At 44.1% G+C, this 20,067-nt stretch overlaps 1 protein-coding gene across 2 annotated transcripts in view; it reads left to right on the top strand.

The window, feature by feature from the left end:
• The window catches only part of arb2a (ARB2 cotranscriptional regulator A), a 172,351-nt gene that overhangs the window by 58,169 nt on the left and 94,115 nt on the right, over positions 1 to 20,067 (top strand). For both annotated transcript variants that reach the window (XM_033619777.2, XM_033619776.2), the window contains exon 7: positions 13,557 to 13,775. In XM_033619777.2, the coding sequence (XP_033475668.2) occupies positions 13,557 to 13,775 (219 nt within the window). The remainder of the gene's footprint in view (positions 1 to 13,556; positions 13,776 to 20,067) is intronic.

Below are 20,067 nucleotides of genomic sequence, written 5' to 3'. Positions count from 1 at the left end.
GGAATGTCCGTGTAATTATTAAGAGCGATTATCCTGTTCACCCAGTGAAGGGACAGAACACTTGACAGTGTCATCCCCGAAAGGAAGAGGGATTGCTGGGGGGCCTGGGTGATAGACGAAACCCTGGGTGGCCCTTTAAGGACTTCTCCCCACTCTTTCTCTCACTCTCTCCCTCTCTGTCTTTTTTCTGTCTCTATTATTTCTCCTAATGTATTCCCTTTCTCTGTCTCTCTTTCTGTCATACATTCCATCGTCAACTCTATCTAAGACCTCTCTCTGGATCATGCCAAGATAAAGCCGGCCTTTAAAACAGAGGAAATATCCATAAGTGATTCATTATATCTCTCTTCACCTCACATGGAGATTAATTAATAATATCGCAGTGCCATTGTCAAGTGCCTGTAATTCACAACCTTAAAACCTACACTTGTACCACGTCATGAAGGAGAGACTTTTTTCTTATATTCCTTTTGTTTTCCCCTTCTCTCCTACGTTCTTTCTCTTATTCTGTCATTCCTGTGCTTTTTTTCTCCCTGGCTAATCATGGTGTTACAACAAAAGACGGAGCTCCATTATTGCATGTGTGCGTCCCAGAAGAAAGGAAATGAGAACGGGACAGAGGGTGGCCGTGGCCTGACACCGCACTATTAATCTTCCAGTAAAGCCTTGTCAGGCAGAAACGGACACAAATGGATCACTCCCATTAACTGGGGGAGTGTAGGTAAGGGCTTTAACAAGCGTTTACCAGAGTCCATTTTCTCACTAATGAAGAGGGGGAATACGCGACCTCCCAGCCAAAGCTGCCAGACCGCACTTAAAGGTCTGGATGGAGGAGAAAAGGAGGGAGGAAGAAGAGCCGGAGGAGGACAGAAGAAGAGAATATGTGAGCATGGATAAAAAGCTCTGTTCTCAGTGCTGACATGTCGGATCAGGCATGGTGAGAGGTTAAGGCTCACTCTTCATCCTCCATCCACTTGGTAGAGAAAGACCCTAGCCATGGGACAGCCGCATTCATTTCTCTAAGACCTGTGAACTTCAGTCTGGACTTTTATAGCAGACAAAGTTACATACCCTGAAAAGCCTAACTCTCATCTAACCCCTTCCTTCTAGCACAACAACATGCAAGCCAAGTTGTGAACACCCATGTGAGGCCACAGTAGATTCACACACACACACACACACACACATACACACACTCGCACAGTTTGTGCTATGTGCTTTTTTCCCAATTCCTGTAATAGATATTCATGCACAAGGGCGCACAGTTGTCGCATTCTTTGACACCCCAATCTTTTGGGAGAAAGACAGAGGGCCACTATGGTAGGTGTCATCTCATAAGGGGTTTGCATTTATGCGCTATGTTTTAAACATGTGTCTGTCATCCTCCCGAGCTGTCTCCTGAGCTGTCATGTCTGTGGCCAGAGTTCTGTCCACACAGCTCTGAAACCTGCTGGTACCGTGGCACGGCTCTCCGGGATGTCTCGCCATCACAACCGCACTCCCAGAGGGGTGTGCGTCTGTGTGGTTTTGTATAAATGCGTATGTGTGTGCTGGATGTGTGTTTTTATATCTGTGAGTTAGCAGGGGAGACTTGGACGTTGAATTTCTTATGCATGATGTCCCTTGTCCCTTGACGTGAGCTGGATGGGCAAGTGATGGTTTTTGAAAAAGCCACATGATAATAAGAGATGTGCTGGAAACATATCAAGGATCAAGCTGTGGTGGCACAGTGTAATTCATCACCGCCCCTCCAGATGTCAAAGTGTTTTAGTTTAAGCCAGTGAACAAACAGATACTTAAAGAATCGTTGAATATCAGTTGCACTAAATGTGTCATTAACAGATCTTCTGATTCTTTTTTTATTTACTAACAGTGGCTCTCTCTAAAATGTCCATGCATGTTGTGTTACTGAATGATTGTCTTTGAGCTTATCCTTCCCCCCAGCCATGACACCCAAGTGTGAAACCCTCTGGATAGGTCAGTTGTGCATCCAATTGTTGATAAAGCAGTTATATCACTAGATGGTTGCATTTGGCTGTTGTTTTCCTCTGTGTCAAGGGGCTATTAACAATGGGACCAGTTTCCCGACCACAGCCACATCAGTGGAGCTCGCGTCATTAAAGAGATAGCAGCACACGCTGACCCAAGTGATACCGGGAAGTGAGCAAAAGAGGCAGAGGAAAGGGAGGCGCGGCCCAGCCCGTTTGTCTGTTATCACTGGCTCTGTGTTCCACAGGCTCCCAGGGGAAACTACCAGACGAGAGGAAGACTTCACCTTCCTCCTCCCAGACACCCCACCCTCCCCTCGCCCCGTCTTTCCTAGCACTCCCGCTCCTCAGCAGCCCTCCCCTCCCGCCCCCCACGCCCCAAACATTTTTAATTATATCTTCTCCCAAGTAGTGCGGCTCAGTAACCAAGGAGCTGACATTGATGCATGTGCTGATAAATCCGCAAACACTGGAAACAAGATTAACAAAGATTTTGAGGAAAGGGTGACAGCTAATTTTGCGCAATGGTCGGCGCCTCATTCAAGAGTGATGTTTTTGATAGAGCGAGCCACGCCTGAGAATTCATGCTCCACGCAGGGGAGGGGGACGCGAACGTAGCACAAGGAGTTCCGCGGCATTTGCACTTTTTAAATTGTTCTCTTTTTTTTTAATCTTATCCTCTCTCCGTCACTCCAGGGACTGTCCCAGTCTTTCATCCCCCCTACTGAGCGTTTAGCTTCTTTGTTTGTTTGTTTTTTCATCCTGTTTGATTGTGCACACATAACTTCACATAACACATTCACACTCAACAGAATGAGATAATTCACTTTACTCGATTGTCAACACATTTTGCCACACATGCCATTCTATATATTACAAACTGAATCAGGAAGACATAAGAAAACATTAACCTGTTATTAACCTAATTTAATTGTATTTATTTATTTATTTTAATTTTTGAAAATGTACGAAATAGAATAACTTGCCCAATGATGGCCAAAAAATAACTTGAGAATAGGCAGCTCATTCGTTCAGCTGCTCTGTCTATCTGTGGGCATTTATTCGTGTATGTGTGTGTGTGTGTGTGTGTGTGTGTGAATGCGAGTATGTGTATCTGTGCCAGTCTAATCAGTGGGATCTAATCAGCAGTGTGTATTGTGGAGTCGGTGACATGCCACTCCAGACCCATGGTCCTGTCTCTGAACTGGCTCTTAACCCACTGAGACACCGATACACACTCCTCTGAGAGAGATATCAGTCTGCCTCATCACCCACACACACACACACACACACACACACACACGCACACACCAGGAGAGAGAACGAGATAACAATCATACTTCCACAGCTGATTCCCTATTTTCCCATCGAAGAAGCAACAGCACCCTACCTCCTTCTGTCCTCTTTCTCCTCTCTGCACCCAATTTCAGGTCTATACAGTAGAAACATCTTGTAGATTTCTTTTGTTCTTTTTTCATGCCTCTCTCTTTTTTCTCTTCCCTTTTTTCCACCTCTTTATGTGATGTCTCCCTTCTCAGAATCGCCTCCCCTGTCTTCATCTGAAGGCAGCTGACAGCTTCTTTCACTTTTCTTTGTCAATTTCTCCTTCTCCCTCTCTCTCTGTCTCTCTAGCTCTCTTTTTCATCTGTGTACCCCCCCACCCCACCCCACCCCACCCTCCTCCATCTGCTTTCGCTTTTGTTTGCCCGGCCCCTCTCCCATCCCAACTTGATAATGAGGAATGCGGTGTGACCCTGACCTCCATCGGCCCTGCAACCACCTCCGACCCCTCCAGGTGACCTCCGGTCCCTGTTTTGACAGCTTGATTAATTACAGAGTGTTATGATTTATGAGAAAAGCAGTATGTAAAAATAATAGACAACAGGTGGTCTTTAAAAAAAGTGGTAGATTTGAAAGAGCTTCTAGTGAGGATTGTGGTGGCGGTGGGGTTGAGGGGGTCTGTGTGTGTGTGTGTGTGTGTGTGTGTGTGTGTGTGTGTGCGCGCGTGTGTGTGTGTGTGTGTGTGCACGCGAGAGAGAGGATGTGTTTTACAGCCGCTTTCCATGGTAAATTGCTTTTCAACCATTTTTGAGGGCTACATCGGGTTAATAGGAAAATGTCTATTGCTCCATGCATGGTTTCCTTAGTTGCCACAGCATGGCTTTCTCCACGTGTATTTGGCCGTATGGTGAGAGGATGAAGGGGATTCCGACATACATGCGTAGCTCCATGTGTGTGCTGTGAAGCATAAACCCAGCCATGTGGTAATGACACTATGGAAAATGTGCTGGAACACACAGACATACATGCATACCCACACACAGATACACTTTATTCTCCACCACCTCTTTTCTAGGTTACATCCTGTGAAAATAAGCAGAGTAAATGGCAGGACAGAGCAGCCATAGTGTTTACCCTTCACACTTCAAACACAGCTTGTGATTGGCTGTGGCGACCTCCCCTGACTCATGGACCTGTGGTGCAGCTCCACTTAGAGAGGGGTCAGAGTCTCGGACTGTTGAAGTGTGTGTGTGTCTGTGTGTGTCATTGTGTTAGGGTGTCTGTGTGCTGATACTGTGGCATTCTGATTTATTGCCAGTTGCATGATGGTAGCCTGTTACACTCTGACAGTGTACGATACCACAGCAAGTTGAAATGAATATTTTACATGTAAGATAGCAAATTTCATCTCATGAAAGGTCACACTTAACATTAAATATCAAACACACGCTCACACACACACCTCACATAGCAACAGTCAGCAACATCAGCAGGACCACCAGTTCTCTCTGTGGCCCCCCCTTCTTAGGTCACAATAACAGGGCAGGGGTGAAGGGATTCCTCTTTGACCTTTGACTCTTGGAGGTCATAGTGGTCCTGTGATGTTCAGTAAGATTAATACCCTGGGCGCAACAGCACGGTCTCATTATTCACCAGCACAGTGCCATTTACTGGTAGATGACACCCAGCACAGCACACTTACACATATTTCATCACGACAGTCAAAATCTGAATTTGGAAGTAAGAAAAAGTAAGTCATTTTTAAGCTTACATAAAATATAACATTCTACATAATGCATCAAATGTACTATAATATTTTTCTTTGTAATACACACATGTGCTTGTGTATTGAGTGTATGTGCCAAGGTCCGTGCATACACATGCATACATACAAATGCTCATGTGTCAACAGTGTTTAGATGTGTCCTGCCATTGACCCCAACCACCTCAGTCTGTACATATGGCCATGCGTCTCGCACCCACCGTGTGTGTGTTCATGTGTGTTAACGCACTAACTACCTGTCCAGATGGTGAAGTAGAAACATTCATCGACAGCGCTCTTTAAGAATTTCACATGGTGGAGGAATTTCTCCACTTCAGTCGAACTGAAAGGTGCACTCACTTTTTTGGTGCCATTGTGAGTCATTGTTATCATCAGAGATGGATTTTGTACTGTCATTGTGGAGGTCAGATTTCTTATTTTTGTTCAGTTTTGCTCAGAAATGAGATGTTGAATAGCAGCCAAATATGCCTTTATAACCACCATCATTATAATCATCATCTTCATTTAGCAGTGAATTCCTTCCTTCCTAGGCCCATTGAACTCAGGCTTTGCCTTTCCTCCTTCCTTCCGTGCACAGTTATTAGTGGCCTTCAGGACAGGGTTGCTCCTGGGAAGCCTCCACTCCTCCTGTCTTCCCTATTTTTGTAGCTTCCCTGCCTCCCCCTCTGCGCTCACCTCTCTCCCTGATTTATACATTAAATAGTTAGGCAGGAGGGCAGGGAGGCACCTATCATTCCATGATCTATATCTCTCTGTGCCCTCATTAAAAATACATGTGTATGCTTAGGGGAGACAATATAGAATATATAAATCAAAATGCTAACGGCATCAGAATAAGCCTCCTGTATTTATTTCCCCATAGCTTTCCCTCTGTGGGCTGAGGACTCTTCCTGCTTACTGTATTTCCTTTGCTGCATATGTGGCAACCGCATGTTTGATACTCTAATATTAAAGTATACTGGAAATATTGTTCATTTATTATGCAAGTGATTTAATAGTGTGCCGAAGAAACACTGCCGGCTGAGACGTGTGTTAGTATGATATTCCAGTTTTGAATTTTTGTAATTGTTAAAGGTCAATAAAAAGATGTAATATCACTTTGAGAGACATTCAGATTTTTGCATGTGTGCTGAGTGGCCGGTTACACATCTGGTGAGACAGCTCTAAAATATCAGTGTTTGTGAGTTTACATTCACAGTTGCTTCTTTGTGAATGACATGCTGGTCTTCTGTAGAAAAAAAATTTGACAAATGACTTGTGTAACATTTACTTGCACAATCGATAGCTCTGACAATTTCCACCTGGACGGTGATTAATGCTACATCCACCCCCAATCTAGCAACCCCCACCCGCAACCCTGCACCTCCCTCTGCGTGTGTCGTGCTGAGAGCAGATGAAGCAGGCCTCCGAACTATGTGTGCGTTTCAGCGTATGTGTCTGTGTTTATGTGGCACTGCCTGTCCAGACACTCGGATGCTTGATCAACCATCGAGCACGGATAGTGACTGAACAAATTCACAGATTCACAGACGTCGAGCACGGTAAATAATTGACGCATAAAGTGGCTTTGGCATTGCGCTGAGTGAGTTACTCAACAGTGCCTGTGTCTTTATGTCTATCCTTTCACTAAGGTGCTGAAAATAGACAGGTCGGGAGGAGCGAGACAGGAAGAGAGAAATAGAAAGTGTAACAGAGAGAAAGAAATGTAAATGCGAGCATGAAAAGAAGCTGAGGCATCAGGGATCAGAAGCTGTGCTATTCTCTTCACTTCCTCCACCCCACTGCTCCACTTTGAACTCATTTATAAATATTCAGCTCCACATATAAACAATATCCAAATGAGCCCAGACATTCATGCCAAGGTTAAAAACTCTGCTGCTTATTACAGACACAACTACTTGACTAGCTCAAAAGGTTAGCCTCTTATTCTGACCTAAACTATTTGTGCTCATTAAGATCAAGAAAAAGATAATCATTACCACAGAGTCTTATTTACTTTGACCAAATTAGTGTATGACTACATTAGTGGAAGCGAACACAGAATGCAGTCTTTGAACTTGAAGTGAAAAGTTGAATTTAGAGAAACTTAATTAAATGTGTACTCTTTATTAGAGGAGAAACCCATGCAGTGGGCGATTTGTTTAAAATTAACTCAGAGGGCAGATGGGGAGATGAAGCTCCAGTTTGTCTTACTTTTCCTATGTAAACATTTGTGTTGGCTGTTCAATTGATTGCTTAAACATACATGGATGTGGGGTTAAGCACTGGATCCAAAAAAAGCAAGTTAAGCTCATGTATCTCATGTATGTAATGCAGTTTATGCCACCTAATTTAGATGTTATTTTAGTCCATTTTCTTGTTATTTTTTCTATATCAGCCATTATGTTTGCTGTTTTTTAAAAGACACTGTGAGATAATAATGTTTAGTAACATTTAGGTCTTCTCCGCAAGCACTTGCATGGCCCCCTGGGTATCGCCAGTTATCAAGAGGATGATTGATTTTGTGCTGACAGGCTGATGACAATCCCGTCTCATCCCCTCTCACATCACCCCTAAGATCCACACATGTCTTTTCATAGCCCCAGTGGTACAGTAAGAACTCTCCCACCCTTCTGCTCTCAGAGCAACATAGCTGTGTGTTTGGTTGGGTATGGGGAGGGGGGGGGGGGGGGGTCTCAGACTGGTGCTGTGTTAAAATGAGAAAGGGGGCACCGTGACTTAATCTGACATTACTGTGCGATCTGTGTGGTATCTCAGCCTCAGGGAGAGGGGGAGTGGGAAAAAAAAGAGAGAAAGAGAGAGAAAAAAGGGGGATCGGATGGATAAAGGGGCCCTGCATGCAAAAAAAGCTCACGTAGAGAAGGAGACAGACAAGGTCACACAGAGCAGGGTGGCCCTGACAGAGAGGGAGAGTGAGAGTATACTTGTTATTACATTATTTACCTTCCCTCCCAGCTCCTTCATACCTCTTCATTGAGGGACAGTCTGTGTTTCTTCTATCTCCCTCTTCCCTGTAAAGAGTTTTGTACTTGTATTCGGTGTCGCTTCAGCCACAAGTAACTGGATTGCAAACAAACTGCAGCGCCCATGCTTTGCTCTCGCTTATTTTCCAACTTAGCTTTTCTTCTCGGTCAGCCATTGTGCCTCGTTCAGATCTCAAACCAGACTGTAGCCTGCAGACATCCCTCCCCTCCTCCTCATCTTATTGGGTATGCCATGCAGGGTGACCCTTTCCCCCTTGTCAGTCAAGCCTGAGCAGCGAATCGGGAGCTGCGTTTTGCTGAAACAAGGAAGTGGAGCGAAGGCTGTTGAGAAAAAGGAGCGCCGTTTGCCCCGATCCTAACAGCCCCCCGACAGCAAACTAATAAAGTAAGCTGCCCGGGATCCAATTTCAGTGTAAACCTATAGACCGCACGCTGATTCTCAAGATGTAAGATGCATGCGCACAGATACATGAATGCACTAAAATCCGAGTGCAATGCGAAGAAGAGCATTTATATGCTAACAGCCACACACAACCTCAAATTCACGCAACCATACCATCCACTTTCCTCACTGCATGCACCCGTGACCGCTATCAGCCATGCTTTGTACCTGTCAAGTGCTGTCCTTTTCCCTGTGCCCAAAGCCCTGCTCACTACATGAGAGCTCTCACATCAAAGCTTCGCTGAGCTCCACACGCACAGATGAAACACCCTCTCACTCCGGCCGCCTCTCTCCCCGCTCCCGCACATTAGACACATTTCATTTCATTACAACGCCACTGGAAAAATAGAGGTGCTGCTGTCTTAAAGGGACATCTTATTTACTCTCTCTCACACTTGTGTACTCACTAACGTGGACACACACTCAGACACACACCCACACACACGCTCTCTGCTTTCTTTTCAAATAATGCGACTGGAAGGGAAAATAATGATCTGTTAGCATCAAAGTTCTAGTGGACAAGCGGCATCTAATTTGACCATAAAGAGGGCGCATCATCGTCATCAAAGAGTATTGACAGTATTGTTAAGACGGCGCAGTATGGCTCCAGCTCCGTCATCATGAATCACAAACAATGGTTAATATCACGATATTTATAATGCAGCTTCATATATGTTTTCTGTTTTTATACATTCATTTTCTCAGCATCTTGCAGATTGTAAGGAGCTTTTGGGTTTTCACAGGGCTTCACAATGCTGCATGTGGGGAGATCGGGCGATGACGGAGGAAGGGTTTCATCCCGATGATGAGACAAGCCCTGGTTTCCTTAGCAGCGGCAGCCTTTGTTGTGCTATCTGGTATGGGACAGGCCGACAAAGGAGCGCTAAGGAGCGTCCGAAGCGGGGTGATAGGGGTCGGGGTGCCCCCCCTCGGAGGGGTCGGGGCGACCCTCTTGACCGCTGGCCCCGGGGCAGGGACTCAGTGTGGTGGTGGCACAGGGGCACCCACAGGGCATGGGAAGAGACTTAGCCTGCATACTGCAGCAGAAAGACGAGACTGACCCAACGCTAGAGGACCGTGTGCATGTGTTTCGTTTGAGGCGGTGTGTGTGCGTATAGGACAAAGGCAAAGTGACCCAATGTTAGCAAAGTGTGAGAGAGAGATTTAGTGGTATAAAAAGCAGGGTGACCCAAGGTTTGCAGTGTGCATTTGTGTAAGATTCAGACTTTGACAGCACATCACAACACAAAGATCAGATTTAGCAGGTGTATCCAGTGTGTGTGTGTGTGTGTGTGTGTGTGTGTGTGTGTGCGTGTGTGTGTGCATATGTGGGAGAGACTTAACAGTTAGCTAGAAACACAAAGAACAAATGACCTAACTCTACAAGGGTGTATGGCGAGATGTATGGAGAGATTTAGCTGTCACAAAACAACGCAGAGACTAGGATGGTGAACATCAGCTCTGTGGGAGAAATTAGTTCTGTGGGATTTTGGGTAAGCGCTGACATTGTGCTGTTCACTTTGAATATCGGGGGGGGTTCTTCTAAAACACTAGTTATATTTTATAAATTTGGTGTATACAGTTATACACAGTTAGACAATCATTATAGAAATTTATAATCTTGATTTTTTTTTTTCTTAACATAAGAAAAAATATGATAATTACATTCATAAAAGAGCCTTATTTCAGTTTAGGGTAAAATCATATTTAAAGAACATTTTTATATACATATATATATATATATATATATATATATATATATATATATATATATTTTTATTTATTTTTTTTTTTTTCCCACTTGCATTGTTGTGCTCAGTCCATCAGCACCAGACACATTGTTATACATTTGGTTGATGGAGGGAAGAATAAGAGGAGGAAGTGTCTGGACAGGGAGAGCAGTGTTGCCCTGACACCGACACAGACCTCTCAGTGTTCAAATAAATGATGGTTTCCGACATGGAGGTGAACTCGGCGGCACTGCTCCTCCAGACTAAGTATGCTGACGACACTGGTCGCCTTTACAGCAATGTCCTTCTGGGTGACTGGACAGCTGAAAGGGTTAGCACTGTTAGCTCGGTTAGGTGTGTTAGCCTCTCTAAAGGAAAGGCCATAGGCTATAGGCCACTCAGGGTTAGCATAAAGACGCTAAAGGCTAGGAGCCGGGCCACTTGAGGTGACCGATAGTATGCTTAAGGCCAGGAAGGGTTATTGACCAGTAAAGGGTTAGGGTAAGAGCACTGAAGACTGAACACAGTTGTAGGCCACTCAGGGTTAGCGTCAGAACACGTGGGTCAGTGTTGCTAAACCATTAACTTTTGGCCTTGTGAACCAGGATTAGGGGAAAGGAGAAATGCACACACAGTGATGTGATGGTGGGTAAGTGCAAGAGGCTTTTACTGTTTTCTTTTTCTGTCACTCTTTCCTTTCTGTGGGAAATCTGTCGACAGCTCAGTGTGTTTTTCAGTCTGTCATTGTTTCGTTTTTTTACATACATTTTATTTATCAGTATTGGATTTAATCATCCAAAGGTTGAAAATTGTATCTAGTTTATATGGTGTTGCTGCCATGGGCTGAACTGGTCCTGTCAGTTATTTTATCAGGCTGCCACCAGTGGGCAGTGGCACAAAGCTGGTGTGGATCTGGTTAGACTACATCTCTCTGTCTCCCCTTTACTCTCTATCTATCTTTGTCTTATCATTTGATCTATCTATCTATCCTTCTGTCTATTTATCTATATCTCTTCTGTCTGCTTCTCACTCTTTCTTCCCTCTCTGTCTCCCTCTGTCTCTTCCGCTCTTCTCTCTCCTCACCCGCTCCTATTTCTTTTTTAATCCGGCGATCCATCTGTCTGAATGTGCGCTTGTGTGTCTGAACTTCTGTATTTGTGTGCAAATGTCTCTGTGATGTCTGTTGGCTGAATTAAAGTCTCCCTAATAGATCCTCATCCATTACCTCTTCAACTTTACTTTTTCTTCTGTACCTACACACACACACAGACAGGAGAAACATTATCTACCTAGAATTTGCATGCAAACTATGACATGGACATGTAGTTTTTTTAAGTCATAAATCAATGGCTAAATTACTATTAGACTTGCTGTGCCTTGGAGTAAAGTACAAATTGTTATTTCAACATCAAGCAGATGCCATTAAGTAGCAGGACATTCTTTAAAGCTGAAATTTCAAAATACATCTGTTGAATTTTCAGTAAAAGCTGATGTAATAGTGAAATCATTTTTAAAACACACACTCTAAGTGTAATAAATAGGTATTTGATCATGTCCAATTTTCCTCTCACTTGAAAATGACATCTTGAGTTTATTATCTTTATATTATTAATAAGTTTTACGTTACAAATATGTCCAGCGAGGGAAGGAGAGCCTTGTCTGGGTTTGATAGGGAGTGAGAATCAAACTAATTTCATAATCTGAATAAGTGAGAAAGTGTCATTTTGCCGTTGTCAACACACTGCAGGTGCTAAGGGAAGGGGTGTGTGGCAAGTTTGATGTCGATGGGCACAGGAGGGACACATACTCATGCTGCGTCAACGGAAGACAAGCACATTGTGTTAACACTTATTAAGGAAGAGGAGACGTGCTGCCTGGAGAAGACAGTGTGTGTGATGGCGATTTGCAGGGGAAGCTGAGCAACGCTGCCTCCCTTAACTCCCTCTCACATCTCCTAAAGGTCTTTTTGTCAGTGCTGATGTCTCGTACTCCTTACTGTGTGCTGTGCGTATGTGTGTACAGGCGCATACCCATAAGTTTGAGTCTTGGTGTGTGTGTGTGTCACAATGGGGGTTATATGTGAAGGCACAACCAAAGTGAAACAGGAATCCATCCATTTCCTGCTTTAGTTTCAGAGTGCTTGGGACAATAAACACAGTTAATTAAAATGGCTTCAAAGTTGAAGAAGTCACCAAAGGCTACAAGAAAACTTCCTTTTCTCCACAATAAGTTCCTTTCTGTCATTTTTTCTTATTACAACCACTTGAGTTTCTTTTCTCTCTCTCTTTTGAACACTTCTTTGGCATTTTTAAGGAGTGCAGCGATTATTATTAATATTAATTCTGATATAATTTTCATGCCAAAACTTTGTTGGGCTTTTTTTTAAAAAAAAGTCAGACCTTTATCTGTAGAAGTTTGAAGTCCCGCATACACAGCAACATGCACATACACAGATACGTATGCAGTTGCGGCTAACTCTTTTGCTGAATGATGGTGGGATCGATTGGGTTTGATATTAAGTGACACATGGCCTTTGGAGTCACTAAATGCTACTCACCGACTGAAACCACCGGCGCTGAATTCCAATCCCCCAGTTACTTCTCAGGCTTGTCCCTTCAGTAACACTCCTTCCTCTGTCTCTTTCTCTGCCATTTCTTTCAGGCTAGATTTGCGTCATTCCCCCCAGTCATCTCACAATCTGTTGTTACGGTGTTATTTGCTCCTAGACATCCACCACAGAGCTCTTTCTTAAACACCATGATCCCCGACCAGACATAGACTGAAAAGGGATAGTTTCTTATCTTAGCAGAGATTATCATGCAGACTTGTATCAACTTTCCTCGGTAACTCCGACAAAGTTAATATTGTCTTTTTCCGAAAGTAAAAAATAGCAACTAAGAAACAACAAAAACTGTTCTGTCAACATTGTGTTTTAGATTTAATTGTGTTTGTAAAGGCATTTTCAAAAGTTACAGAAAATAAATTGGGAAGTAAAATGAAAAAAAGATGCACAAGGAGACACAGTCTCATTTGGTGCTGGTTTAATATGTATTTTTAAGCATCTCTTTGTCACACACACATATCTGTCACACATTTATTTTATTGATAAACTGTAAATATAAAGTTTTTTTTATGTACCTTTTCCTTTTGCATTATAATGCACTTTGTTATAAAAAGGTCCACACAAATACATTTTTATATTATTTATAATATTTTATATTATTATCTAGAGAAATAAATAAACATATTAAATATCATAAATGTTTAACATGTAGTATGAAAAGTGTCTGATGTAGACGACGGCGATGCCATGGCTCTCTAACAAACAATGTTTCTTGTCTGTTTTAGGAGGGCTATGGTGTGATGGTGCTCAACCCCAATGAGAACTACCTGGAGGTGGAGAAGCCCGCCATGTCCTCTCCCCTGCCCTCCCCCACTGAACCCTCGGACGAACCCGCAGAAAAGAGGGAGCGCAAAGATGACAAGGAGGGCAAGAAGAAGAGAGAATTTTATGAGAAGTACCGTAACCCACAGAAGGAGACAGAGACCGAACGGATCCCTATACGGGTAAGTCGGGGAGGGAGGGAGGGAGGGAGGGACGGACGGAAGGATGGAGAGAGGGAGGAGAGACAGAAAAGGAAGGCAGGAAGGAAGTGTTCAGAGAACCAGGGCGGAGGGACAGAAGGATGGATGTTCATCAAAAGCAGACATGATGGGGGAGGTGGACGGAGTGACAGTTTAGGGTCGTGGGAGGAGGTAGGAGAAGAGACATAGGTGAGAAAATGGGAGGGAGGAATTTGGGCAAATTTGGAAGAGACAAAAGTGGCAAGAAGGTGCGGGGAGGAGGAAGGTGGGAGGCGGCTAGCGGAGAGGAAGCAAGGGAAGGAAATGTTAGGTAACAAGGGATGAAGGGAGGATGGGAGGCAGAGGGAGAAAGAGAGGCTCTTGTGTGGTCAGCCTGTGTGTGAAGAGTTTGGCCGGGCTCCAGTCGCCTCTCAGTGAGCAAGTGTTAACCACATGGCTACCTCCCTCTCTCCCTCTTACTCTTCCTCTTTCCCTCTCTCTGTTTTTCCTCTCTCAGATGGTGGGCTGGTCAGTGCAGCTCTGGCCCTTCACTCTTGTTGACCGCTGGGATTATTATCTCCCTAACACACACTCTGCAAACACACTGCAACATTCTTATCATGCTACACTGGCCGTACACCCCCTAATCATACACACACATACACATACACTTAGCTCAGCCAGTTTACGTCGTGGTCAAACAAAGGAAGCGACCCTTTGAATTAATCTAGTTCCATTGTAGAAACAAATATGGGCAAAGTGATGAGAAATTAAAACAATGTCGTCCTCTTCATAGATGCCTTTTGTTTCACCCCTGCCGACAAAATTCATAATTCGCCTCCTCATTAGGGTTCGGCCATTTTTTTTTAACTTTCTTTAAAGCTCTCACTCAGTAAGATTTTGAAGATGAAGGGCATGCGGAGGTAGGCTTTTTCCCCTCACAGGGTTTCATAGGAGAAGAGTGTCCCCATCGATTATCTGTGTCTTACTTTGGTTGATGGCAGAAGCGTCACAGCAATGCGCGTACGTTTGTGTGCGTGGGTGTGTGTGTGTGAAATACGTCAGTCTCTGGTGTCTGACAAGAGTTAGGGCTGCTGTGGGACTAGCAGGCGGTGTGTGAGCTGTCAACGCAGGCTTTTTTGTTTTTTTTCTCACCCCCCTGGCAGTACCTTTACACACACTCTAATAAGGGATAATTAGCCGCAGTTCTATCTTACTCTATCACGCTTCTTTACATGTGTGCTGGCTTCCCCGGTATACAGTTGATGAACTTGCTTTACACTATCTGACATGAAGGTCTCATGGTAAACAATCCATCGTGACTAACTTGCATCTGTCACTTATGTGTATGTTTTATTTTAAATCATGAATTAATACAAAAAATCCATTGCTTATTGCAGGTGAGTGTTATAGCATATCCCAGGAGAGTGTGTCCAGAGAAATGCATGTGTTGCCGATACATTTTGTTTAACTTTAATAGGGTAGACTGTCATTTTTTTTGAAGATGTAACTTCTATGGATCTCATATCACATGACTAGATAATTTTCTCCATTTCTCCTTTTCTCCATATAATATGTGTCTATCTTCTCCTCTTACTCCTCTCCTCTTGCTTTGAATCTTTAACACTCAGTAACGTTAGCAGTGCAAGATCGTTAACACAGTCCCAACCAAGGTTCCCCTATCCTACGAGGTAGCATGCAATGTAATTCACATCTCGATATTGGGCTCAGCTTGCTTTCCCCGTGCCTGCATAATGCATGCCGGACAGGGTCAGATGCATTGAGACAAGGGCGGTATGCAGCAGTGGTGTGTTTTTTTTTTTTGAGACTGCAGTGTCTTGGAAATACTGTCTTGGCTTTTTACAGCTCTGTGAGATGGAAGTCAGGACAGACATCGTAATGAGCAACTGAAGAAAATACCACACCGGCCCAGTGTCACATCATGTCACTTTTCTTTTTAATATAAGCTAGCGCATTGATAATTGATTTAACAGCCCATACCAGCGCAGTATCCAGCGTTGTGCCATTTTAGGCCGGAGAGATGGATTTAAAAAAAAAAAAAAAAGCTGTTTTTTCAGACCAGCAGGCTAATACAAAATTATCCTCATTAACCAGAAAAGTAGGGGTCATGTAGAAGGTTTAGATTTTCCAGCCAAATACACTTGTCCTTAGATGCTGGGATTGCAAGACTCGGGATAAAGATTAACGAGTGAGCAGGTTGGCTCTGTGTTGGTGCCCCTTGAATTTTGACCTTTGACCCAGAAGTCAGCAGGATGTTAGTGTGTATGACCTCGCCTCTATCCTCCACGCCTCCTCCTGCACCGCTTTACTCTCCACTGCTCTGCCTCTGTCCGCCCAAGAGTAAGCTGTCACGCACACACACACATACATGCACGCACGTACACACATGCAGATATGCAAAGGCACACACAAACTGACAGACAAAAGAGTAAAGGAGGTGGAAAAAGAACTAAGGTTTTGACATTCGTGTGTGTGTGTGTGTGTGTGTGTGTGTGTGTGTAGCCTTCTCCTTCACCTCCTCTAGTCGGGGTGGGTGGTGGATCAAATCAAACCTCTTTAGCAGGGCTGTTTTCATCTTTTTCAACAGCACCCACCCAAGACACGGGCACACACTCACACAAACCTTTTTTATTCACTACACCTCGCACTCTAACTCCTGCTGAGCTGCCAGACCACCTGCACACAGCCATTCAGAAACACACACACTCAAATATATACCCCCAACTCCACGTAATTTAATAAAATCCAACATTACACAAAAAATACTGTAAGCTTGAATTACGGCCTGTCTTTCTCTCCATTTGTACTTACGAGACTCATAAAATTACATTGTACATTTTCGTTTTTACCACATTTGCTCACAAAGACTGACACACACACACACACACACACACACATATACACACACGGGCCCCCTGATAGAGTTGAGTTGATTAATACGCTTCCTTACACACATTAATAAGCTCTTAACTGCTTTTAGGATTCTTACTTTTTAGCCTTGGGTTCATAGTGTGCAACCTCTCAACCTTATCTAATCCCTCTCCTCTCTTCTCTTCTCCTCCGGATCACACAGCACTGGGCCATGTTTAGGGGGATATCGGTGGAGGAGGGAGAGAGAAAGAGAGGACAGAGGGAATGATGGAAGGATAGAAAGTCTGATCGAAGGGATGCTGATGAGGATAGTGGAGGGGTGGGGAGGCGGAGGTGGGGGGGCGCTCTCTTAGCACTTTGCCATATAGAAGTTTGGGAGTTCACTTTACTCTGAATTTTAGCAGTAATCCAGTTAGCTATTTTCTGTCAGCCAAGCGGAGGAATGGCAGGAACAAAAGGCACATTCATGGGCTTAAGAAGCTTCCAAAGAGTTCACCCAAGGCTGGCTGGCTGGGATTAGGCCAGCAGGCCCTGGAAAGAAGAAGGGGAAAAAAAGAGCAAAGGGGACAAAAAACAGAGCTTCGCCTTTCTTTAAGCACCACTTATTTTTATAAATGACTGGAATACTTTTCTCTCTTTCTCTCTTAGTTTTTTTTATGCTTTTCCCTTTTAGCATCTCACATTATACATTGTTCAGAAGGAGAGAGATACAGAGAGGCCCTCTCTCCTATAGCATTTTGAAGCAGCAGATTCAGGCTGTTCCTTCTGTTCTTTTTCTTCCACTATATTTAGTTTCGGTTCAACTTCAAGAATGAGAGATCCATATGATTGAGACCGGTGGACGTCAAATGATCTCACTATGATGCCACTTTAATTTTCTCTACAATTTTTCATTTGTTACAATTATACTGCAACAGAGGAAAAATCGGGGCTCTCCGGTGTGCTCGTGTTTCCACTCAAGGCATTGTTTAATTCCCCTGTGTTAAATCATTTGTTACCCCTCATTGCGGTTAGAGTCAATGTGAGACCCTCTCCTTAGGGTAGGGAATAAGATTATTGTTTTTGTTTTGCATATCATATCTTTAGTTTTTCTGTCTTCATTGCACATGCAGGACTCTGGAGTATTCTGGTCTCCAATTTCGTAGTGACAAATCTTTTGTACTGCCTCGTACTGATCTGACTGTTGTGGATTACAGTGTGTGTTTCCTAAAGGAAGGAGCATCCATTATTTAGGCCCTGCCTCTCCAAGACCCATTATTCCCAGCTGCAGCTGTCCACAGGGGCTGGCTGAGATCCTTGTCCTTGTCTGTGTTTAGCAGATGATGTCCTGTTTCCCCATGTTCGAGCTGTACTACAAAACGTCCTGAGAATTCACTAACGTACATGAACACACACTCACACACACACACACACAAACACCAAAACTTGATTATAAACATTAAGACATGGACACAAAAGTACACACACTGGTAATTGTATTTGACATGGCGCTACAGTGTTTCTCTATGGGACTGGGTTTTTGCTCTTTGTCACCTTCACCCCTTTGCCCCAGTCTGTGGCCCACAAGCAATTATACAGACAGGGTTTATTTGACCTTTGACCTGTGGTCGTGCCAAGAAGTAAGCCTCAGCATATCTAAGGACAGGTAGGGACTTGATTAACCTCTGAACTTGGTCAGAGGAGAGGTCAATAAGCAGGGCTAGAGGGCAGCTCACCTGCTTGCTGCAGAGAACAAATTGGCTGGATGCCATCGTTGTATTTGGGTGTGTATTTCTGAGAGTGTGTGGTAGAGAAAACGCTTTGACCTGTGTGCATGTGTATCTGTCTTTATGAGCTAAGTTCTCATGTTTAGGGCCACAGTACAAGCCCACTGTGGTGCGTGGCACATTTTAACTTAAGGTTTACCTTCCTGTGTTTGAATTTAGTGTAACTGATAATGCGTCTGACTTCTCAAAGTTTAAAGGGGGAGTGAGACTGTTAGATTTTGTGCTTGTTAGTGTGCGCGAGCATTTCTGGATGTGTTAGGTGCACTACATAACATCTGTGTGTGTACACGTACCTGTGTGTTTGTGTGTTTGCTCAAGGCAGAACCCGTGTAGCTGGTCTCAGATCCCTGCTCCCAATCTTCTAGTCAGGTCAACCATCAAACACATCCATCCTGCCCTCCCTCGTACCTCCCCACCCACCCAGGTCCCTCTCTCTCTTGCTGTCTCTCCTTCCCTTTCTCTCTCTGCACACAACCCTGTTGTGGATACAGGCTGACCCGAATAAAGACATACACAGACACACACACGCACATACACACAAACACAGCACCTCAGGGTCATCCTGGAACAAACACAGCCTTGTCTGCCTGCCCGCTCTCCTTTGCCTTATGTCAATTAATGGCTCGCAGTAATTTCACCTGACAATCCGGGCGGCAGCGCGAGGCTAGCCGAGATGTCACAGCGATGACCTTTCTGGCCCGCAGCCGCTCTTTTCTAATAAAGAATCTCACAAACCCACAGCAACTTCCTTTGTACTTTGTTAATGAGTTATTGATTTGAAACAATGCCCTGGCAAATATTGTCAGAGCAGACTGACCCCGCCAAGGTCATGCTATTTCATTGTATACAGTCTGAGCACACTAATCTGCACGTGGGATGACATGGACGCTATAGTTTTTCTCCTTCCTCTGGCTCGGGCTCTCTCTCCCCCTCTCTCTTTCTCTCTCTTCCACTTCCCCTCCACTTATACTGTATATCCCTTCATTGCAAAGTCGAATAACACACCTACACATTCATTTCTCCCTCTCGCTCTCACTTTCTTACACACGCATGCACACAGTCACCCCCCCCCCCCCCCCCCCTTGTTAGTCTTGCACACGTTTTTCACCTCGTTCTCCCTTTTCTCTGTCTCTTTCTCACATCATTATATTCCCAACTCTCCATAGGTACTATACCTGCTAATTACCCACAATGCCACAGTCATTATTTTCCCATCTCTGCCGCTAATTTGCTCCATACCTTCCTTTTCCCCCACTCTAGCAAGACCCATCAGCTCCCAGACAGCTTCTAGCTAACTTCAGCTCTCTGTCGGCCTTAAAAGAGAGTAAAGAAAGAAACAAAGACGAGAGGGGAAGGAAAAAAAGGAAAAGGGATGGCGAAGGAGTACACGTCCCAGACATTGATTAGAATGCAATTGCAAACAGGTGTCGTTGAGGTCCACTTTTTAATTATGTGCACAGAGACCTGTACGCAGTCGCGCACGCACACATAAACACAAACTAACTTACTCTAATAACCTCTTTGCTAACATCAAACATATAATTATGTACATTGCTTATTTAATTTCTGATCATTAGGCCAAATGAAAACAACCCAGTTCTGTGCTCATCAGGACATATTAAAGAGTATAATGACTG

The sequence above is a fragment of the Epinephelus lanceolatus genome, chromosome 9 (assembly GCF_041903045.1).
Source record: "Epinephelus lanceolatus isolate andai-2023 chromosome 9, ASM4190304v1, whole genome shotgun sequence".
Classification (NCBI taxonomy): Eukaryota; Metazoa; Chordata; class Actinopteri; order Perciformes; family Serranidae; genus Epinephelus; species Epinephelus lanceolatus.
The sequence above is the reverse complement of the archived record's forward strand: the minus strand, read 5'-3'. Positions and strand labels throughout refer to the sequence as shown.